The 21,960-nt window shown below is 49.3% G+C and overlaps 11 protein-coding genes across 11 annotated transcripts; 7 read left to right on the top strand and 4 right to left on the bottom strand.

Annotated features, from left to right (window-relative positions):
* Positions 1–105: 105 nt before the first annotated feature.
* On the bottom strand, positions 106–1,683 carry P175DRAFT_0498275 (SUR7/PalI family protein). The gene is made up of 4 exons (XM_040896463.1): positions 1,335–1,683; positions 969–1,266; positions 723–905; positions 106–650 (listed from the first exon to the last, which is right to left on the bottom strand). The coding sequence occupies exons 1-4, from the start codon at positions 1,345–1,347 to the stop codon at positions 401–403; spliced, it is 744 nt and encodes a 247-aa protein (XP_040756556.1). The 5' UTR covers positions 1,348–1,683; the 3' UTR covers positions 106–400.
* Positions 1,684–1,955: 272 nt separating this feature from the next.
* P175DRAFT_0513956 (tRNA methyltransferase RSM22) lies at positions 1,956–6,428 on the top strand. The gene is made up of 6 exons (XM_040898780.1): positions 1,956–2,233; positions 2,373–2,558; positions 2,621–2,926; positions 2,999–3,244; positions 3,890–4,445; positions 4,467–6,428. The coding sequence occupies exons 1-6, from the start codon at positions 2,168–2,170 to the stop codon at positions 6,227–6,229; spliced, it is 3,123 nt and encodes a 1,040-aa protein (XP_040756557.1). The 5' UTR covers positions 1,956–2,167; the 3' UTR covers positions 6,230–6,428.
* A 435-nt stretch (positions 6,429–6,863) lies between these two features.
* Positions 6,864–7,438, bottom strand: P175DRAFT_0423759 (DASH complex subunit SPC19; the record flags this gene model as incomplete). The annotated part of the gene is made up of 2 exons (XM_040893116.1): positions 6,864–7,235; positions 7,307–7,438. Coding segments are annotated over 2 exons (504 nt in total), but the record flags the coding sequence as incomplete, so codon positions are not given.
* A 245-nt stretch (positions 7,439–7,683) lies between these two features.
* Positions 7,684–8,182, top strand: P175DRAFT_0554415 (F1F0 ATP synthase subunit i; the record flags this gene model as incomplete). Its single annotated transcript, XM_040900557.1, has 4 exons — positions 7,684–7,720; positions 7,803–7,832; positions 7,957–8,007; positions 8,127–8,182. The coding sequence occupies 4 exons, from the start codon at positions 7,684–7,686 to the stop codon at positions 8,180–8,182; spliced, it is 174 nt and encodes a 57-aa protein (XP_040756559.1).
* A 901-nt stretch (positions 8,183–9,083) lies between these two features.
* On the top strand, positions 9,084–9,994 carry P175DRAFT_0513958 (mitochondrial 37S ribosomal protein uS14m; the record flags this gene model as incomplete). The annotated part of the gene is made up of 3 exons (XM_040898781.1): positions 9,084–9,190; positions 9,303–9,474; positions 9,554–9,994. 3 exons carry the CDS (start codon positions 9,084–9,086, stop codon positions 9,614–9,616), a joined length of 342 nt encoding a protein of 113 aa, XP_040756560.1. The 3' UTR covers positions 9,617–9,994.
* P175DRAFT_0513959 (uncharacterized protein) lies at positions 9,989–11,611 on the top strand. Its single transcript, XM_040898782.1, has 4 exons — positions 9,989–10,219; positions 10,286–10,401; positions 10,497–11,088; positions 11,183–11,611. The coding sequence occupies exons 1-4, from the start codon at positions 10,152–10,154 to the stop codon at positions 11,526–11,528; spliced, it is 1,122 nt and encodes a 373-aa protein (XP_040756561.1). The 5' UTR covers positions 9,989–10,151; the 3' UTR covers positions 11,529–11,611.
* A 1,081-nt stretch (positions 11,612–12,692) lies between these two features.
* On the bottom strand, positions 12,693–13,499 carry P175DRAFT_0520977 (ribonuclease H family protein; the record flags this gene model as incomplete). The annotated part of the gene is made up of 1 exon (XM_040899174.1): positions 12,693–13,499. One exon carries the CDS (start codon positions 13,497–13,499, stop codon positions 12,693–12,695), a length of 807 nt encoding a protein of 268 aa, XP_040756562.1.
* A 1,119-nt stretch (positions 13,500–14,618) lies between these two features.
* On the top strand, positions 14,619–16,268 carry P175DRAFT_0498282 (NmrA/HSCARG family protein). The gene is made up of 3 exons (XM_040896464.1): positions 14,619–14,992; positions 15,061–15,481; positions 15,564–16,268. Exons 1-3 carry the CDS (start codon positions 14,819–14,821, stop codon positions 15,899–15,901), a joined length of 933 nt encoding a protein of 310 aa, XP_040756563.1. The 5' UTR covers positions 14,619–14,818; the 3' UTR covers positions 15,902–16,268.
* A 460-nt stretch (positions 16,269–16,728) lies between these two features.
* P175DRAFT_0554420 (allantoinase alX) lies at positions 16,729–18,521 on the top strand (the record flags this gene model as incomplete). The annotated part of the gene is made up of 2 exons (XM_040900558.1): positions 16,729–17,402; positions 17,481–18,521. The coding sequence occupies exons 1-2, from the start codon at positions 16,902–16,904 to the stop codon at positions 18,519–18,521; spliced, it is 1,542 nt and encodes a 513-aa protein (XP_040756564.1). The 5' UTR covers positions 16,729–16,901.
* Positions 18,522–19,004: 483 nt separating this feature from the next.
* P175DRAFT_065713 (TMEM199/VMA12 family protein) lies at positions 19,005–20,528 on the bottom strand. Its single transcript, XM_040901071.1, has 2 exons — positions 19,934–20,528; positions 19,005–19,860 (listed from the first exon to the last, which is right to left on the bottom strand). The coding sequence occupies exons 1-2, from the start codon at positions 20,183–20,185 to the stop codon at positions 19,084–19,086; spliced, it is 1,029 nt and encodes a 342-aa protein (XP_040756565.1). The 5' UTR covers positions 20,186–20,528; the 3' UTR covers positions 19,005–19,083.
* Positions 20,509–21,398, top strand: P175DRAFT_0528704 (tubulin-binding prefolding complex subunit PAC10; the record flags this gene model as incomplete). Its single annotated transcript, XM_040899637.1, has 4 exons — positions 20,509–20,531; positions 20,601–20,832; positions 20,982–21,212; positions 21,288–21,398. 4 exons carry the CDS (start codon positions 20,509–20,511, stop codon positions 21,396–21,398), a joined length of 597 nt encoding a protein of 198 aa, XP_040756566.1.
* Between the last annotated feature and the right edge of the window lie 562 nt (positions 21,399–21,960).

Genomic DNA, 21,960 nt, shown 5'->3' on the forward strand with positions numbered 1-21,960 from the left:
CAATGCCATACTACCGCATCGCACCAAGAACGCCCCCCCCTCCGGCCAAACATTTCAAAATGGAATGAAAACAGAAAAGAAAAAAAAAAAAAAAAAAAAAAAAAACTCCTCAGGGCAGACGACCTTACGCCATAGACATAAACTCAGATTTTTGCACTAAAGCATGATTCATTGCGAGCTCATGATATTGGCAAAGGGATGGCTCCAGGCTACCACTCAACTCGGGGGTCAATTCCTGATTTCACTCCATTGCATCCAATCACCAGCACCGGGGAAAGATTCATACTTGCCAAGTGCTATAACTTTGCGAATGGCAGCCCAGTTCAAGTCACAACTTTCTAGAGGGGAGAGTGTATGAAAAACTATTGGGCGTTTTGGAATTTTTGGAATGTTCAACAGCTTATGGGTTGACTTCCTTGTTACTTGCGACGCTTGGAGCTCTCACGGAGGAGAAGAAGCCGCGTCGCCGGTGTTTCCGTCCGGTGTAGCCAGTCTCCCGCGACTTGCCGACTGAGCCGCCCATGCAGTATAGCAAGCACGAAAGGATGAGACAGGCGACAGCGGTCCACATAAATGCAAACGCCTTCGCTCCAAGCTTGGAAGACTGACCATTAGCGTTGAACTTGTTGCGGCCCTGGACGAAAACAGCGCTAGTGGTAAAAGGTTAGTTTACGACCCTGTCAGAGGGGATTGGACGGCTTAGCGTTGCAATTGCGACTTACGTCATGAGAGAGGTAGTGATAATCTGGAAGACGAGAGCAAGCCATGCCATGAAGGCAGAGATATAGCTTCCAATACGAGTGCACATAGCCAAAAAGCCGGTGAAGAGAGAAATAACACCGAAGAACAGTGCCATGATCAGGAACGGAAAAGTGAACCGCGACGTTAAGAAATAATGGCTCGTTCTGCGCAAAGGTTAGGTGGGTCCTGCAAAATAAGAGCGTGGAAAGCAGCTATGTATTACATACCCAATGAACGCAGACGGGATGTTGGTGGTGGTGTCAAAGTTACGGGGGCTTGGGGGGTCGAAGGGGAAATCTGGGTGAGACTTCCCACATTCGCTTTTGCCATTGCTATTGACAGCACACAGATTCCAGAAAGTCCATCGCGACAGAGATGGCGCCCCGGGGATATTGCTTGTATCTGTCTGGAGGAAGTAGATCACGTTCAACGGGTTACTGTTCCGAGCTCCGCCCAAAAGGGTCAGAAACATCAGCAAGAGAGCTGATGCCGTAAAGAACAGGCCTAAGAAGCCCAACGTAGCCCCTGCAGACCCATAGATCATTAGCGACCACGATCCTTTAAGCGGGAACAAGTTCAGAGGAGAGGATTACTGGTTAGCCCCATGGTGGTGCCCGTGGCCCTAGATGCAGACTCGAGACAATTGCAAGATCTTTGACGGAATTGAAGCTGACCGGGAGAGGAGCGACTATCACAACCTCAAGGGGAATCTGAGATTAAGATATGCTGGAATAGAAGAAGAGAGGAAAGTTCAGAGAAGGCTGGAAGGAATGGAATGTGAACAGGAGCACGAATCTATCCTATTAAAGTGAATACCCGGAGAACCCGGTCGCAGGGTAGGCGACAGGAGGGGAGAGTAGTGATATAATAATGAGGGTACATCATTACCAGAACCTGGGAATCTAAAGTTTTCGGGAGTGGAAAGAAAGAGAAGAAGTCGAGTCTGTCATTGAAAGTTGAAGCGTAAGTTGAAGATCTCAACGTCATCGTTGCACTCGCCCGGCTAGCTGTCCTCGGTTAGCCCAAGTTTAGTTGCTGGCACTAAACCTAATCGAGGATCATCATCAGGTGTCCATGACGTTGGTCGACATCTTCTTGATTTCCCTGCGATGACTGACGTTGCACCACCCTAACTGCTTTTTACTCTTTTCTTGCTTCTACTATTTTTTTTAGGGGGACGGAGATGGGACCTGATACTCTCCTTACCGAACAAGGGTAATCAGATTGAGGTGGACTGCATCCAATTCTCTCTCTCTCCTTTCCGCTATCCACTACGGATCTTTGTCGCAGAGGGCCAGGGGCTGATCTGAGGGGAATTGGATTATCACATCTAAAAGATCTTTTTTTACGGCTCAAGGGACGGAACCAATTTCACAGTAGATAGGTGGAAGTCTTTTGCGTGAGGATCCTCGGATCAACGACGATTATGGCTACTTGGGCATACCCACCCCTCCCTGTGGAGCGTCTGGAACAAGAAGCCGATGCTGCGTTGGTACGTTAGGCGACAACTAACCTCTTCTCTCTCTCTCATTATTCATTGCTGTGATTTCATAATCCGTATCTCTGATCCACTTTTCCCTCAACTACTGGCGTCATCTGGATTTTTTGCTAAGGTTGGAACGTAAACACAGGCAAATGAATTAGAATGGCTGCTGCGCTCGCTGCAAGATTCCCTTGCGTCTCTGAGGGAAGGTCTTCTTGAATGCGCGGCGTTATTAGCTCCAAAGGAACCAGGCTCTACATTGGTCCTCTCCTCATTACGGTCCGAAAATGTGAAGGGCTTTGTCACTCGGGTTGGGACCAAAATTGTGAAGGGGGTACGTCTATCTATAGATGGTATTCCATATTTCCCCATGATCTAACCCCTTTGATACCGTAGGATATCCAGCTACGCCTGAGTTCCCTTAGCGCTGCTCGAAGCACAGCGACAACCCGTCTATGCTTACTGAGCTCGGCTGATGCCCCAGAGCTCATCCTGAGCCAATTGGTCTCGGTTAGAGATCTTGTCAACCAATGTCTTGATATCGTAGATGTTAGCACTTGGACTGGTGACCCACTCGATGCTGGGTTCATATTTAGCCAGCTACATCTTTTACGTGAAACCATTGCCGAAGGGCGGCAGATGTTGAAGGGCGAAACTGATGGAATTAGGGGCAGATGGTGGGAAACTAGTGCACCGGAGAATGTAGGTTTCTCAATGCAGTTCAACCCCAGCCTCCCATTTCATATCTATGCAGCTGCTGATGGTTCAACACAGATGTTTGACCCCCCATTACCACCATGCCTTTCCTTCCATCTATCAATCGCCGATTCAGCTCTTGTACTTTACCTCAGGACTCTGGAATCTACAACTCCAACCCACACTCCAACTGCTTTTGCGTCCGATATCTCGCTCACTGGATTTTCCATACGGGATCGATTATTCGGTCCTCGTCAACGGCCCCATGACGAGGTCGGTGATGTATTTCAATGGAAGGGAGGTGAAGTCAAAGTTAAGGAAAAGGTACGTGTGGAGAGTCAGGACCCTAGTCTTATGGCGGTTATGGCCAAGTTGAGTGCTCTCCAGCATGAGGTCGTCAAGTGCCTGTCGTCTCTGAGAGTATTAATGGGTAATGATGAAGTGGAAAGCGACCTTTCATAGATATATTATGCTGTATTGGCCACTATTACTCTTACCTGTAACAACACTATAGTTATACACTTCCAACTGAGTGCCCTGAGATGACGCTTGGGCCATGTACGTATTATGTAATCAAATAAAATCCATTCCAGCCAATAAGATGACGATAGTTTGAGCGCATGTGTCTTGGCACTAATTTTCCTATTCAGAGCTCTCGATGTGACGGCGAATATTCTTCATCACCCTGGGCCCATTACCTTCATTTTCTGTACGGAGCACGGTGTGAGAATGCTCTCGAGATCTCCGGCATTAAGGGCGAGACGGCCCGGCCAGTATGCTCTTTTCCATCCAACTACCTACAAACCGCTGCACATTGGTTCGCAACAGCTTCGACGCAAAGCCCCGACCCTATCGAATCATGCGCTCATAACGACATCCTCTCGCAAAACAGTGAATCTCCTCTCTCCATTGAATTTTTTGAATCGAAAAGTATCTGAATGTTTCGTTGGTCAAGTCCCAGCTGGAAAGAGGCACAGCTCCACCGCCGCCGGAGATGAGACAAATGGGGAGGAACCGAGTGACCCCATTTACGACTTGATTGATAAAATCAATGCAAATGAGCTTGAAATCGCTGAACGTTTGGAGGAACTTGGATTGCTAGACGACTATGCTGGGGCTCTCAGCCTTGATGGCCCGGATCTCATGCATGAATTCAGTCACGCGACCGGGTCTCAAGACAAACTGACGCTGGAGACGCGAGTGCGAGCGGCCCGACAACAGTTTGGTGAGACTTTGCCGGAGGGGTATTTGAATGAAAAGGAATTATTGCTATATACTCGACTCTACGGTGAGCCTATTGTCAATCAGGGGGACGCGAACCACATCGAGGCGCAGGAGCGACAGCAGGATCAGGACCCCGATCAGCTTCTTCGCGAAGATGGCCGAGGAGGGTGGGAGGTGGTTCCACACGAACAATCAGAATCGCAGCACGATGAGGTACCTGTGGTATACGATATGGAGGTAGGGCCTCTAGAGGAGGAGACTGTTGCAATGCAAAGAACCAGAGAAGTCGCAGAGCAACTGGGTGCAGAAATTATGTTTGAAGGCTTTGAGGACGAAGGGTCGGGGGATTCGACGCCGCGCCTTCATCCTTTAACTGTCGAAGGAAAATTTGGCCCGGGGACTACCACTGTATTTCCACCAAAAGATACTCTGACTGGTCCTATTTCTATCATCCTCTCCGACTATTCCAACAAACATGTCATGGAAACTGCTCACCGCGCATTTGGCGGCAAGCTGCTTCCACACTCTACCACAACTCCGCCTGCACGTGCACAGGTGCCGCAATTACCGATTCCGATGGAAGCATCCCAGCGGTATATGACAGACATGGAGGCTAATGCCTATCTTGCCGTTTTGTATCCGGGAATGTATGCGTCCGCCCTGAGTGTCTTGAGCGAGATCCGAAAACGCCTGGGCTCAGACTGGATCCGCTCTTTGATATCGCAAAAAGAAGGCCCCAATGTTCTCGACGCTAGTGCCGGTGGCGCGGGTATCTTGGCTTGGAGAGACGTTCTTCGTGCTGAGTATGAGCTCATGGTTCCAGATCATCCCAAGACGGCGCCATACCCCTTAGGCAGAGCAACAGTCGTAACCGGGTCAGAATCTCTCCGACTACGTGCCAGTCTAATGCTAGAAAACACCACTTTTCTTCCGCGCCTCCCTGACTACCTTCATATCCGAGACAAACCGACCCTCAGCGACGATAGAGCCCCGCCAAAGAGGAAGCAGTACGACGTTATAATCGCCCCGCATACATTGTTGGGTATTGAGGAAGAATACCTACGAAAGGAATATGTTGAGAACCTTTGGGCTCTTCTAAATCCAAATGGAGGAGTCCTGATCCTCATGGAAAAGGGACACCAGAAGGGATTCGAGGCTATCGCGGGGGCCCGTGAGATGTTGCTCAAGCGCTACATATCGAGCCCCGGTTCCACAGAATACGAAAACTTGACTCAATCACCTGACGAGAGCACACACGTTCAAAAGGAACCTGGCATGATTATCGCCCCTTGCACCAACCATGAGAAATGCCCTATGTATCAAATGGATGGACATTCCAAAGGTCGCAAAGACTTTTGCCACTTTGAGCAACGGTATATTCGACCTCCATTCCTGCAGCGCATTATAGGCGCCAAGGACAGGAACCACGAAGATGTAAAATTCAGCTATCTTGCTGTCCAGCGTGGCATTGACCTGCGGCAGACAGAGGGTATTACCCAGGGAGTCCAAGCTACAGATGTCGCGTTTGAAGGTTACGAGCATCTGAATGAAATGGCCGAAGAGTCAGAGGCTATCGAGTCGGGAACGCAATCTCCCCCCGGAGATGAACAGACGTTCCACACCCTTTCCCTACCTCGTGTTGTATACCCTCCTATGAAACGCCGTGGGCACGTCATTATGGACCTTTGCACTCCATCTGGCCAAATCGAACGCTGGACCGTCCCTCGTTCATATAGCCGGCAAGCATACAAAGACGCTCGCAAATCCGGATGGGGAGACTTATGGGCTCTTGGTGCTAAGAGTCGCATTCCAAGAACCCTGAAGCTCGGCGATAAGCACGGGGAAGGAAAGAAGGAAAGATTGGCTAGGCGCGCAGCCCAGAAAGCAGAATTGGATGAGGAAGACGGTGAGATTGGCGATGGGTCTTCTGGGCGCGATCTGTCGAACCCCCTACTGGACCTCTCACTTCCGCCGAGAAAGAAGGGCCAGAATATCCCTAGCTGGAAGAAGCACGCAGATAAAAAGAAGGTCCGGCAGGCGTCGAAAAAGTACTCCGCCTCGAAGATGCAAGAAGATATTGAATAGTTATCCACCGGGTCCTTTTTATCTAGGGGGTTGACTACTTTTTTTGAGAGGTCATGGGCGTCTACGTGGGCGTGTATTGGATTTGAAATTATTCGGTCAAAGGCATAAATGAGGGGTAGGACAAGGCTATCATGTATTATATATGTAAAATAGGCCGGAGGCCATTGTAAATCACAGCTATCTTATATATCTTTAATTGAGCTCTTCACTCGAGTTGTTCCTGAATATGAGCTGTGTCCATTCAATGTCTCGTAGCCTCATTAGGTGTGGCGGCAGCCAGAGAGGATTACTTTATCTTGGGAGTAAAACTAGCCGACAGTAGCTACCGGGACATTCCCGTAGGAAGCTACCCTGTACCATTTGTAATTCCCAAAGAAATCACTCCATGCAAGTAGAAGAGACTTGCCGTGAGTGTTCTCATCCCCCCGCTTAGTATTCTGCGGCTGGGCTATCCACGATCATGCCGCGGAAAGTCCCAAAAAGCGGGTTGCAAGAATTGCTCTTAGGCTAGTGAAAAAGAATTCCTTCCAGTCGTGAGAGAGAGTCTCAAGTATTAAAAACTTCCCATCGATGCAGCGGAAGGTAGATGGGCCGGGCCCTATCTTCAAGCCGATCCACGGGGTCTCAATCACTGAAATGCCATGCTCTTTCTGAGCTGGCGCTCCCTCTGCCTGCTCTGTAGCTCCAAGCGCTCAACGGTATACTTGAGGCGCTCTTTCTTCTGTACTAATCTTCTCAACTCAGCCGCTCTTGCTGCGGTGCTGCCACCACTCGCTCGTTGTCCCAGAGCACTGTTCTGGGTACGATTCGAACTTTGTCGGTTTTCGTTAGAGTAAAGTCTTCCCTCCTGTAATTCGCATTTAGCTCGAAGGCCCTGCTCGCGACGAGAGAGCTTTTCCACGTGGTTCGAGGCGAGGGATAGTAAGTGTGCGATGCTTGGAGTGATTTCGTCGAGTAAGGATTGCTGTGCTTCTCGTAGAGTAGGCTCTGGCAGGAGTTCAAAGTGCTGTAGGGGAATATCCGTCAGAGCTTGCGTTTGAGAAGTAAGGATTTTGTCCAGGATGTAGGCGAACTTACTCGCGTTGTCTGGAGAACTTTGCAAAGTCGGGGGAAATCGCTAACCCCGGAGTCGAGAATCGAGATCGAGGAATCAAGAAGCCCAAGGGACGACTGGAGGGAAGCGACAGAGGAAGATAGAGACGCTGCCATGATTGAATATTTGAAGAGCAAGGAGACCAAGTGGTTACGGTACAATGAAGTTAAGCTGGTGCTGTATGTTGGAGGGGGGTTTGACTAAAGCGGCAACGGTATGCCCGCCTTAAAGCGGCCAGTCCTCGGGCTTCCGGACAAACCTCGTTGCATCCGTTCCTGCTCGTCGCTCCCTTCTCCCGCTTCATCAACTCCCAACTCGTCCTCCAAACAGCACTTCGCGTGGAACTATACCAATTGCCACCATGTCTGTCATTCCCAAGAAGTTCCCGACCCCTGTCGGTAAGTTGCTCCCGCCTTTGAATTCCGTTGGCATTGCAGCCAGAGACCATATGGTGAAACTAATCCGATTACCTCAATACAGCCAAGCCCATGGGCCCCTTCTTCGCTGCCGGTATGTACAACAATACTTTCTCACGGAGATCATCTTGAACCGAAAACTATTATCTGTAATCCGGAACATTCGGAGTCTGGTTCGTGGAATAATGGGTTGTTTATTAACGTCGGCTTTGGTACAGGTCTTGTCGTCCTCTACGGCGTCAACTCCTTTGCCAACCTCCTGATGGGCAGTGAGTCACCCGGTTCTTTTCAATTCCACCTAAGTCGGGAAGAGGATGCGAAATGCATTCCATTTCAAATGACAACTTGAAAGCGACTCCATAGCTAACCCCGGATATTTTCACTCTAGCCGCCGAGTTCAAGAACGACCCCCGCAACCCCAACGCTAAGAACTCCAAGCATTAAACGGATTGAAAGAGGATTGATGAATACTGAAACGGCACGGGTGATGGCAATTGATGTGTGGTGTTTCACCACTGGAATTTGATATGTTGCCGCTTATTTTCAGGTTGCGAACGGATTCCCTGTACAGGCATATAGAACCTACTCGTCATAGAACATATTGACGAATTGACAAGTTGTACCACTACAAATCCTATATTTTTTCTCTAGCCTCGCCCCTATACCGTTGATGGGAGTATAACACCACCTTCTCGCGCTCCTGGTCTCATAAAGTGGGCCATTTCAGATCCCAACCCAGCATCGGAAAGAGTACTTCCAACAGGATTTATTTATCCGCTTGGTATATTCATCCAATGCAACCATACTCGGATTGCCACTGCTCCATCCCCAGCGTTTTGCTGCGAGGGCAGTTACAACTTGGTATTCTAGTAGACTAGAGTGCTGGTCTCAGAGCTCCCAGCCCGGCTGCAATTCAAAGGCATGAAAGTAGGCTTTCCAGCTACCTATTAAGGAGAACCAGTGCCATTTGGAAAGGAAGAGCAAGCAGACTCTAAGCCTAATGATAAGGAGCATCAGAGCATCAACCATAATCTGCTACGGCCCAAGTAGGGAAAGTTATCATCCACCATAAGATACCATTACTTTGAAGGCAATCCTGGTAGCCCATTGCCCCCAAATTAGTGAAATCTACCATCTAACTCTTCTCTTTTTTGCGAAAAGAAAATTCTGTTGTGATGGAGGATATCGGATTGACCAAAAGTACGCTAGTCCGTTTAAAGTATACAGTCTTCCCGTGACTCCTCCGGCGCTTCATCGAAACCTCCGACAAGAGAATCTCCAGAGCTTTGATTATTCAATCCAAACCAGAATACCAGAATACCAACCAGTACTTAGCACATTCATCATGTCGCACTTCAGAGCGAAGACATTAGACCTTGGCGGCTTCATCAACGCCCGCATCATTCGCGACCACACCAAGCGCAAGGTCTTCGAGCAGTACGAGCCTGAACGGTACGATCGATCGATGACCCTGGATTCCGTGCAAATTATATGCTCCGGTTCCATCGTGATGCGACATTTTCTTAGACAGGTGAATTCTAACGGATGTGGTTTTACTCTCTAGACAAGCTCTCCGCTACATCATCCGCAACACGACTCTTCCTCAGCGTGTCCGTGCCCAGGCCCAATTGCAGCTCTCCCAGATGCATGCCTACACTCGCCCTACACAGATCAAGAACCGATGCGTTGCAGGTGGTATCGCCAGGAGTGTGATACGGGACTTTAGAATTGCAAGAGTAAGGACCATACCCTGTTCGATTTGCGGTGGCCATCTCAAGTTGATGATGAAACTAATGTCGGATTTTGCTTCTCTAGTACCAATTCCGCACACAGGCTTTGGCTGGTGAGCTGCCAGGCGTTAAGAAGGCGAGTTGGTAAATGTTTTATAAATACTGGGTTGAAATTGGTTTGGCAATGTTTGGCTAGCTGGCTTGCACGAAAGGCGTTTGTTCTACTACATACCTCCCGACGGATTGTACAATAAATTAGAAGGGGTTTGAATTGAATCCCCTATTAACAGAAATCATCCTTGATTCAGTCAGTTGCTCTTTCCAATTTTTCTTCAACCTCTCCGGTAAGTATGGGGTGTTTTCAGCCTGATGGTAGGGCCTCAAGGAATGGAAATTGGTTGAATATCTCACCCATTGAACAGATAAATGGAAGAATCTCTTGTGAAGAATAAATAGCCTTCGATTCGTCAATATTCATTCACTCTAGTTGCAAACCCATGAAATTTCTTGTTTGCAGTTTTCTCCTATCAGGCCTTGTTTGTTTCTTCCTTCTTCTTCTTCTTCTTTTCGCTACTTCGATCAGTTCTCCATATCGCTTCACTCTGCCCTCCTCTTACACCCACTCTCTTCGAAAACACAACTAAGGATCATCTGGCTAAAAAGATATCGGCTTCGTTTGCACTATGTTCGTTTTTCGTCGGGAGGATCTCCCACCAGATCCAGTGTTCCCTGCAGACTTGGAAAAGCTGGGGTAAGGCCATGGCAGGAATTCGCTACAAAGTCGGCTCGAACTACTGACGAGGCATTCACATTCTAGATATTTCATTAATGAAAACGATCAGATTAAGAAGATATCCGATCCAGAGCAGGATTTCCAGTTCAAGGTCAACAAAAACCCTCGCTGGAATGAGATGCAACGAGAAGCGATGAATGGTAAGTCATCCAAGGCCTAGCCCGTTTGACATGATATGACACAGTTTCTATGCTCGTAAGGATGTTCAATTGGGGAACCCTAATTGCCAATATAGAGTGCATCCGCAATATAGTGTCAGCCCGCCTGCGAAACTTGGGACTTGCCCTGTTACAGCTCCCCCTCCACTCTCAGCCCAAAACACCGCGTGTCCCAATCTTGGTATCAAAGAACCTGTCCACTGCCTCTCGAATTATTTTAGTATTTGGAGAACCGGTGCAGGATCTCGGCATCTGGGCATATCGCGTCGTTGGCACTGAAGGCATAAATGCTGGCTCGGCAGTGTCTCTGGCCGAGGCTATCTTTAAGCCAAATCCAGGCGGTGATGCCACAAAAGCACACAACTATTCGAAAACTGCACTTGTGCTTGCAAATACCGGGCAACTTGTGTGGCACTGCGCATCGGGGCGAGCAGTGACTCTTCCATCGTGGTCATCATTGGCCCGGGACTCAGCCGTCGACCCTCCCCCCGTCATGACATGGCGGAACGAAATTCCTCACAATAGAAACTGGCAAGAACATGTGGGCTGTGTTTTCAATGAGGTTCTAGCGGCCCGGGGGAAATTTGTCAGAAAGGATATCAAAATCGATGTCATCGGTTTGGCTGAAGGAGGACTCGGCGCGATTCGATATCTGGCGAACAATTGCAAGTGGTTTTTATCTTAACTCCCTTCTTTATGGATGTATGTATATGTCTCCTGCGTCTCTGGCTGACTAGAACATGGCATTAGGGAACTCGTGGAGTCCATATATATCCGCTATTTGCTTATCCAACCCGCTCCATACCTCGGAAAGAGATTTGATGGGGCACGACACAGAATTATCTCAATCGTCGTTTGCCGCATTTTTAGCTTCACGTTGCCGTGCATATCTCCTCTCTCCTCACCCTTTAGGTTTCCCATTGTCTGACACCCAGAAGCATGGATGTAACTGTTATTCGTCCGGAGAAGAACTCTACGAGGAGTGTATCATGCCAAAGGCCTGGAAGCATATGATAGGATGGTTGAATTGGACCTACGAGGACCCAGACCGGTGCGAAGAGCAGCTTGAGGTCAGAGAGGTGGATCCAAAGATATCCGAGGTGGAGTAGGAGTGAGGTGCAGGAGCTTCAACGCATTTCTTAGTCTTAGGCAAGCAGCAGGCCTGTTTTACTAGATCATTATCTGTGGACGGCACCAAGCAAAATCACAAGTCACAAATCACAAATCATTTTATAGCTCATCATGCTGTTACTCCGTACGTAAACATGTGAAATAGCCTCATCGCTTCCCTTGTACCTCTTCCAGGTTCCTTTCCCCTCGTCTTTCGAAATCAAGATCCAATTTCAATATACTTCTTCGTGATAGCTCGTTTCCAATCTTCAAGCGAAATTGCTTTTCCAGCATACGGTATCGTCCCATTCTGGAACGACTAGGAATTCATGCGGGGGACACGCTGTGCGGAGGAAGTGCCTGATGAGATCTCTTTCTTGGGGCAGTATTCTCTTGGTGTCCACGTCTAAAGCTTCATTCGAAGACTGAGCATAAAGGACCCAAAGATTGATCTCATTGATTTCAGCTATCTCCTTCGGAGACTTGGTGTTGTTCAGCATTTCTATCTCGCTCCTGATCTGCTGAGATCGTTTTCGGTCTGTGCCGCAACCAAACGGCCCTCTTATGTATGTATCCAAGAGATCCTGGATACCATTCTCTTTGAAGAACAAGATTTTAGCGATCGCCCCCCATCTTCCGCCACGTTGAATGTCGAATCTTGATGGTGCGGTCACAAATCTCCACACAAATAACAGTAGGTGCTGGCAAGCAATATTGGCCAGGTTTGCGTCTAATCCACTATCGATGATGTACTTTCCCAGACGTTCCAGATACTGGCCACATTGTTCCAGGAGGCCTGCTATACTCTCGAAAACCCCCTGGTATCCCTGGTATGTGTTAATGACAAAAGTCAGGGCATTGAAGCATAGCTCAGACGGTCCCAAGACCTGATTTTTTTTGATTTTTTTTGACTTTTTTATCCCTGGAAATCAGCAAAACCCCTTCATATACTCATATTATTACTGGCTCGCAAAGGGTAAGAGGCATCGAATGAAACTAAACACTTGCATTGGATGCGGCTCCAGCAATAATCCCCCCTTTCTAGCCCAAGATGTGAGTGGCTCACGCCGTGAGACGACAACAAGCAATTATATTGTACAGAGAAGCAAACCCATTCAAAACAGCAAGGATATATATAAAAAAAAAAAAAAAAAAAAAACAGGTTATAATACAGGTGATCTTCTGAAAGGATCTACCGACCCCGTCACCAGCTCAGTCTGCATGTTGGAGCCAGCACGGGTATACGCCATTGCGTTCTTCGCGATAGCATCCGCCACCATATTCCCAGGGATCTTTTGGTGCGCCGGGACCCAGCGTAGCTCCAGCTCAATGCCCAACAGCCTGAGCGCGGCGAGCTTTTCGGAAATCGCGGGTATTACCTCCCACAGCGAGTCAGCTGGGCTCTTGAGGTATTCGGAGATCCTGCGCAGGGCCCCCTGGCAATCCGAGAAAAGGACTATCTTCTTCTTCTTCTTCGCAAACTCGGGAACTGTATTCACTCGCTCCAACGCAATGTTTAGGCCGGCTTCGATACCGTGTAGCTCTGCCTGCTCGATGTTTGCGATGTTCGGCAAATGGACCGCGCTGCAGGTCCACCCAGCAGGCTCGGATGAATCTTCGTAGACAGCGGATGCACCGGCGCCGACTGTGATAGGCAATGAGGGTAGGGATGATGGGGATGATGGAGATGATGAGCAGGGGGATGATGGGGATGAGCTGGGGGATGAGAGCTTTCCTAGAACCGACCCATCCGTCCACACTAGGAACAAGCTCTCGAGATCTGGTGCGATCGTTGCAAAAGCCAACGCTGCAGATCTGGGTTCCACGATAATGTTCGGGAATCCGTCATACAGCAGCAGCTGTGTTTGTACCGTGGGCTCGCCGGTGCGGGTGGTTCCTGAAGAGTGTTGGCGTCTCCGGAGTCTGGCTTTATTCCGGCTTCGGATGCTTTTATTGCTTCCCTTTGCCATGGTATATATATTTAGTCCTAGCCGTTAGTCCGTTTTCAGTCGAGATTATGATGGTTCGGTTCTTTTGTGGGGTGGTTGTTGTTCTGCAGACTTGCACAGAAGATGTACCGATCTATATAGATGACTCGGGATCAACTGAGGACTAACGGCATCCAAGAAGGATAGATCAAGATTCGAGGTTTTATTAGAAGTCAATATAAAGATGGGATATATATGTAAAGGTTGAAAATAATGACTTTTGATGAATATTGAGTTAAAACGGGATAAGAACGGAGGCCTTGGGTGAGGCATAAGTGGTGATGAAGAACCGGGAGAGCAAAAAAGTGCCCTAAAGAGTCATCTTAACGAGGTCAGACTGAGTTAGCATATACGTAATTCTCGATCATTCTCATCTTTGGCATTCATTACAACATCGGGTTCTCACGGCAGTGCCCTATTTGGAATATCAGCGGTCATGATGAGACAACGCAGCCAGGGCTTAATTCTCCCACAGACTCGCTTTCAGGTCTCGTTATCCGTTGCATATGGCGGTTGAACCGGAACAAATATTCCCTTGAATATGCCCTCAGTCCTGCAAAGAGAATGGACTCCAGCCGAGTCGGAATCAGATTAGGGTACCCAACATCACCAAATACAAAGTGAGTAGAGGTTAGGAAATACTGGAGTCAATAATTTACTGGACTAGAGGCATCTCAACAGGGTTAAAGGCTGATTTGAATTAAATGAGACAGATCTTCTCTTCGATACGGAGTACCGCTGGGAACTACGTATAGCCCCGGGTCTTCGAAAGCTCCAGACTTGTATACTGCTGCCTTCTCCTGTCAGTTTTGGAGAAAATTCTTGATCGATCCTCATCATTCGAGTGAGCTGCTTTGAAAGGAGCAAGCTTCCGTATTCTCGTCTTGCGTCCAGTGCCTTATTGAATGCTGATTTTGAGCAAGAGATCCATATTCATACTTGGGAACTTTAGTTGAAGCGAGTTGTGATTGGCTCACTACCGAGGCCACGTGACCGGCGGAACGCAGTTTATCCGTGTCTGATTATAGTTAATCCGCTCCGGTGAGATCCCGCTAGTAAACGGTGCCTCAGGCGTGACTATAGCTGGCATGACTCTATATCTAGCATCATCTCGATGTCATTTTAAATATCCATCCTTGATGCTACCTGACCGATGGCGACCTCGAATACCATGGATCCTGACATTCAAAAGCTATTTTAAGGGGCCTTCCCCCCTGATCAGTCTTTCAATCAGCATCTTCTTTCATCTCTAAATTCACTCCGTCATCGTCTATCAACCAGTTCAGTTATCGCTTTTCATAATGTCGAAGCTTCTTACAGTCTTTGGTGCGACAGGAAAACAGGGTGGCTCTGTCATCCGCGCTGTTCTTGCCGATCCTACGCTGTCCAAGGAGTTCAAGATCCGTGGAATCACTCGGGATGTCTCTAGGCCAGAGGCTAAGGCTTTGGCAGATAAAGGCGTTGAGGTGATCAGTGTATGTACTTCTCGGATGCCACCTTTTTTTTTCCCTTCAAAACATCGAAAATTAACAATAATCCCCAGGCGGATATGACCTCCGTTGATTCCCTGGTGAAAGCCGTGACTGGCTCTCACGCCGTCTTTCTAGTGACGACCGCTACCTATGGCGTGCAAGGGTCTGAGCTGGAACTAGTCCAGGGGAAAAATGTCACGAATGCCGCCAAAATGACCGGTGTGCAACACCTGATTTTCTCCTCGTTGCTCAACATCACCGAGACGTCTGGTGGTCGACTCAAGAACGTCCCTCACTTCGACCACAAGGCCCAGGTGGAACGTTATATTCGAGACCAGAAGGTGCCCGCCACCTTTGTGCTACCCGGATATTTCATGAGCAATTACTCGGCCATTCCCATGCTGCGCAAGGGAGAAGACGGTGTCTTTACCCTAGCCTATCCTGTCGGCGATGATGCCAAGTTCCCTCTGATTGATATCGAGACTGATATGGGTGAGTAGAAGTTCAATATACACAGCATATATATATATATATATATATATTTTGGTTGATGTGTACTCATGTATCATGATAGGTAAATACGTTGCTGCGGCACTGAAGAACCCTTCCAAAACCCAGGGCTCCCAGATTCTCGCTGCAACAGATTACTATACGCCCAAGCGCATCCTCTCCGAATTCGAAGAGGTGACTGGAAAGAAGGCCCGGTTTGTCCAGGTGGACTCGGAGACCTACAAAGGATTTAATCCTGGCCAAATGGGGTTGGAAATGCTGGAAAACCATCTCTTCGTGGAGAACCCCGGGTACTATAACGGTCGTAGCCTGAAGGAGAGCCATGATCTCTTGACCGAGGCTGGTTACAAGCCTACCACTTGGAAGGAGTTCCTGGAACAGCATAAAGCGGCTTTCAATTAGGTCAAGAGGTATTTGCAAGTGTGTTCTTTGTTCCAAAACATTCTCGGCGACTTAGGCCCCAGATTGCACACACATGGCTCTAGCTATCAATGTTGCAGAAATTGACAAGTCTTTTTTTTTTTATATAAAATTTGGTGCTCCTCCCCTTGTCTTCGGTCTCTAAACGCCCTTGGGAGAGGAATAGTAGAATATAAAGAGAAGCTGGATAGCTTCAGGATCTCCTAATCGCGGAAGCCGCTCCTCCGTCCAACCGGACTAAAAGATATCATTCGCTAGCGGGATTAATACATAGTACGGAGGACACCGTATCCGGAGTAGGTGGATGCAGATCGTCAACAATTACCTACAATCAGACCGGTTGTCGCACGGAGGACGCCGACAAGTCGTCGTAACAGGAAAAAAGGGTTAGCCGGTGACGGATCCCGGAGACGTCCGATAGAGAGAACCGTGGACTATTAAGATTCAAAGAATGTGAATGTGGCTGTGGCTGTGGTTCCGAATTCGCTTTCTTCTGTGGCCGTGAAGAACCCCGAATAGGAAACCGTGAGGGTATTCAACCAGGTTCGATGATATCTGGGGAGGCGTCGAATAGAGACCAGACAGATATAAGAAAGAAAAGGTCTCGAATGAATATTAAATTGTTTGAAATGTTGAAATGTTGAGAATAAGAGTTAAGAAGAGTATTCTGGGAAGTGGCTCTGCTTTGGTGGATCCAAATTCAGACCCGGGGAAAAAAAAAAACCATCCAGAGTTTTTTTTACTCGATGAATTCCAGACTCTGAATATATCTATATATATATATAGAAAAAAATCTTCTTATCTTCTTGTGGCGTCAAATCAACTCGCGTTCTTTTCTTATCTTTTCCTCTTTATCTCTCTCTCTCTTTTCTCTCTCTCTCTCTTCTCTCTGGCTTCCGTCGCTGCTGGCTGGCTTTTTCTTCTTCCCTCCTCTCGAGTCCTGGTTTAAGCCTCTTCCTCCCCAGAAAACCCTGGACTAGTCATGGACTCCCCCCAGATCCCCTCCTCCATCGCCGTGTTTACCTCCACGCGCGCCGTCATTTCAGGTCGTCTCACTTCCGCCACTATCGTCGTCTCCCGGACTACCGGCAAGATCACCGCCGTCTTCGACTCGGTCATCCCCGCCTCGGACTTCCCGGACGGTACCCCTTATACGGACTTTTCTCCCTATGTCCTGCTTCCCGGCTTGGTTGATGCCCATGTGCACCTGAATGAGCCTGGCCGCACTGAATGGGAGGGCTTCTACACCGGCACCCAGGCGGCGGCCTTTGGCGGTGTCACCACCGTCGTCGATATGCCTCTCAACGCCATCCCCCCCACGACCACCGTCGCCAACTTCAAGGAGAAGCTGCGCGCCGCCGCCGGCAAGTGCTGGGTTGACGTGGGCTTTTATGGCGGCGTCATCCCCGGAAATGCGGGTGACCTGAAGGCGCTAGTCCAGGAAGGCGTTCGTGGCTTCAAGTGTTTCCTTATCGACAGTGGGGTGAGTTGCTTTATCTTTTCCCTGCGTTCTTTCGTAGCGCGCTGCCGTCTGTTGTTCGTTCATGCTAACTCCCGATAGGTCGACGAGTTCCCAGCTGTCTCTTCGGAGGATATCCGAAAGGCCATGATCCAGTTAGCCGATGAGCCCACCACCCTCATGTTCCATGCTGAGATGGTGCCTCCCATGGCCTCATCGGAGGACCAGGCTGGGGACCCCCACGGCCCCGTCGAGGCATATTCCACCTTCCTGGCATCTCGCCCCTCGTCCTATGAGACATGCGCCGTGGAGGAGATACTATCCCTGTCCCCTCTGGCGCCCAAGCTCAACCTGCACATCGTCCACCTGTCCGCCATGGAGGCCATCCCACTCTTGCGCATGGCCCGTGCAGACGGTATCCCCATCACCGCCGAGACATGCTTCCACTACCTCTCCCTAGCCGCGGAGGAGATCCGCGACGGAGACACCCGCCACAAGTGCTGCCCGCCCATCCGCTCCAAGATGAACCAGGATGCCCTCTGGACCGAACTCGAGCGCCACGCCGACGACGGTGTCATCAAGACCGTTGTCTCGGACCACTCTCCCTGTACTCCCAACCTCAAGCTCCTCCCCGCCGACATCCCAGGCCACTGCTCCACTTCCACGTCCGCTAAGCCATCTGCTACCGCCACGACTACCGCCCCGGTAGTAAACGAAGGCAGCTTCATGTCCGCCTGGGGTGGGATCTCCTCCGTCGGCCTGGGCTTGCCCATCCTCTGGACCGAACTGAGCCGGCGCCAGGGCCTTACCTCCTCGCCCACAGACACAAACACCAAGCAAGCCCTACAGGACATTGTGCGTCTATGCTGCGCCAACACCGCCGCCCAGGTCGGTCTTCAGAAGACCAAGGGTGACCTGGTGCCCGGCTACGACGCAGACTTCTGCGTCTTCGACGACACCGCCGAGTGGATTGTGGAACCCAGCACCATGCTCTTCCGCAACAAGTGCTCGCCTTATCAGGGCCGCAAGCTGCGCGGTATGGTCCGGGAAACCTGGCTGCGTGGCGATAAGATTTTTGGCCGTGAGGATGGCTTCTGCATCAAAACTCCCACTGGATCTTTGCTTCTGGAGAAACGGGTTTGATTGACCCCTTTCCTCCCTTCTGTGCTGACTGGACTACCCCTGCGTATGTCGAACCCACGAGCGCCATTGGGGATGGAAAGAAAACAAGCCAAAGCAACTCGAAACGAACCCCCTTTCAAAAAAAAAAAAAAAACAAAAAAAAAAGACTGATGATACCCGCTACTGATGACCACTAATGACCTGGACAGCAGCATATCGGCGCATTTTTTTCTTTTCTTTTCTTTTCTTTTCTTTTCTTTTCTTTTCTTTTCTTTTGCATTGCAATACACAAGCACAAGCAGCTTTGATTCTAATTTAGCCTTTTTCTTCTGGTTTAGACATGCATTAGAGGGAATACCATATTTGTTGATACTTCAGTTTTCCTCCCACACATGTCCAGTTGTAGAGTGCATTCAATCTGCGTAGACCCATCGGTGGAGGGGGAAAAAAGATTCTTATTTCCCAGGTGGTATGCTTTGAGTTATCATACATATCGAACCCTGAATATAATCGTCGCAAAGGACTTGTAAAATGACGAAGACCAAGGACGAGCCGAGCCTGTATTTAGAGTCAAATGAGCAGGTTAACTTACACCCAAGTTCACCACCCGCCTTGATTCGTTTTTCTTGATCTCTTCCTCCCCCTCCTCCCACTTTTCGCGAACTCTCCTTCTCAATCCGCCATTCGGTCCTCGGCCCCAGATCACCTCTCCCGTCTCAGTATCTTGTCCTTCTTCTTCTTCTTCTTCTTCTTCTTCCTCTTTTTGTTCTTCGCCAGCCAGCCGAGGAGTCTTCTCAGAATCCCCCTTCCTGCCAATCTCCTCCCTACCCACAATTTCCTTCCGCTCCCTCACTCTCCTCTCGCGAGATCGAGCCTGCTCGATCTTCCCAAGGTAAATTGCATAAATAAGCACCTCTGCGACCCCCACGCCCAACGCGGCAAAAAGCGATAGCAGCACGCGAACGGGCTCCGACGCACCAGCACCAGCGCCACTGCCTCGACCTTGATACGCCGCTGTGCGGTGTGCTGTAGCTCCCGAAGACCTATGCCATAAGGATGAAATCCCTGTGATGAGAATATCCGGCGTGTGGAATTTAGTCAGGGCCCAGTAGACGCTAAACCCCGTGATCAGGACGGAGAGGAAGATGTTAAGCACGAGGGATGGGGTAAGCGGGTCGGCGGAGTTGGTTGCGTCAGTGCTGGTGGATTTTGCATCGTGCAAGGCGGCGACAGTAGGTGAGGAGGACGAAAATATGGCTGAGGCTGAGGGCCCGGTTGGTGTGGGCGAGGTCATGCGGTGGTAAGCGTCCGCTTCGGCGGCGGCAAGGAGACGGGCTTTTAGGGCGAGGTATTCCGGGCTCTGGTTTCCGTTAGCATCCACAGCTATATTACAGTCCAGACATAACTATGATGTGAACGAAAGGGTGGCATACTGGCTCGGGTTTCGGTGGCGGCGGAGGGATGTAGATTCTCATCCCGCGAAGGAGAGCATCCAAGCTTCTATCCTCGTCATTTGCATCGTTCGTGTGATTGTCTCGAAAAAATCGCGAGATCCGGATCACTTGATCGTGGGATATGGGTTCCCCGAGAGCCAGGGAGTCTGGAAGCTCCAGATTCTCCCGGGAGGATGAGGAGATGGCGTCGAAGGCGGCGAGGATGGGTTTGGTGGTGACTAGGAGGACCATGATGATGATGATGATGATGTTGTTGTTATTATGGGAGACGTGGGATTCAGTCCATATTGTACAGACAAGTCCAGCCACACCATAGCTGATCTATAAAGATGGATGGAAAAGATGAAGCCGTGTAGAAGCAGAAGAAGAAGAAGCAGAAGAAGAGAGAAGAAGGTCCAAAAGCCACCTTTCCCGAACAGGCAATCAACTCCCCCACTCGCACGCAGTTCTATCAAAAGACGACTTCAGCTGTCTTTTCTTTCCATCATCCTCTCTTTCACTTCCCTCCTTTACTCATTCATACCAGTTCGTGGGCCTGCCTGCCCTACCAAACAATGGCAGACAAGAAATCAACCTCGTCAGTCTCCGAATCCATCCAATCCCCCCCCCCCCCCCCCCCCCCCCGCCTCTTCTAACAACCCACTAGAACAGAAACAAACCCCCGCGGTATCCCCGTCGCTCCCTTCGTCGACAATGTCGCCGAATACGTCTCCTCCCGCGCAGAGGTCGAACCCACCCTGCGCTCCTTCCAGGAGATGATCTCCAAGTACCAGTTCATGGAAGTGAACACCCAACGACGCGGGCAGGGGCTGCGCGAGAAGATCCCAGATATCAAAAAGACCCTGGAGATGGTGAAATTTCTAAAGATGCGACGAGATGTGAGTTCTCTCTCACCTTACCCCCTTCATTTTTCTTTCCCCCCCCCCGGCATAAGACCTACTACGCATGGCTGCCTCATCCATCATCTATCCCAGACAGAGAAACGGGATATTATGGCTAATATTCTGGTTACAATGTCAAAATCTAGAATAATGGCGACGCCCTCGAAACCAACTTCGAACTAAACGATACCCTATACGCGCGCGCTACCATCGATCCCGCAGACACAGAGGAGGTTTACCTCTGGCTCGGTGCAAATGTCATGCTTGCGTATCCGATTGACGAGGCCGAAGCCATGCTCGATGAGAAGTTGAGTGTGGCCGAAACAACCCTAGCACACTGTGAGGAGGATCTAGAGTTCTTGCGCGAGCAGATTACAGTACGTTTTCTCTTCCCTTGCTCCCCTTCTTTCCTTACACTTCTATGTCGACTAATTTGAAAAAAAAAAAAAAAGACACTAGAAGTCGCCACCGCTCGCGTGTATAATTGGGATGTGGTGCAGAGGCGAAAAGAAAAGGCTGAGGGGACGGAAGCGATTAATGAGAACACACAACGGGCAGCATAGTGGTTAAGTAGCTGGCTACGTACCTTACTTCTGCCCATCGCCATCTTTTTGATCTAAGCTCTCTGTGGGTATGGTGCTTTAACTGGACTAGATATGAACCTCTTTTCCCTATGTAGTCTCTGGCAGCCCAGAGGATAAATTTTGGCAAAACATGCTGGACGACTTGAGTCTATTTGATAGGCAGGAGCTTACTGACACTGCGTTGTAGGAGTGGGCGTATTGACCAGCGCAGTGCTCGCGACTTCAACAATACTGGCTCCTTGCCAAGTAAGAGAGATATGTTTTTACATGAATTAAATAAATAATATGAACCCCGATGGAGGCGGGAGTGAAGCAATTTAAGTATTCGATCGCCGTTCTCCCTGTTATATAAACCAGTCTATCAGAAGCAAATCAATATCAAGCTCGCTCTAGATGATCAAAGGAAGGTGTATCAGGAACATATCAACCCCCATAAACACTGGGAATGAAATCAATGTATAAATGCTCAATGCGAAACAAAGTAGAATCATAACTTGCAACCCAGGTTCACTCCTGCAGAGCAGGGTTAGACAAGGAACAG

Source organism: Aspergillus ochraceoroseus (genome assembly GCF_002846915.1).
Source record: "Aspergillus ochraceoroseus IBT 24754 chromosome Unknown P175scaffold_1, whole genome shotgun sequence".
Lineage (NCBI taxonomy): Eukaryota > Fungi > Ascomycota > Eurotiomycetes > Eurotiales > Aspergillaceae > Aspergillus > Aspergillus ochraceoroseus.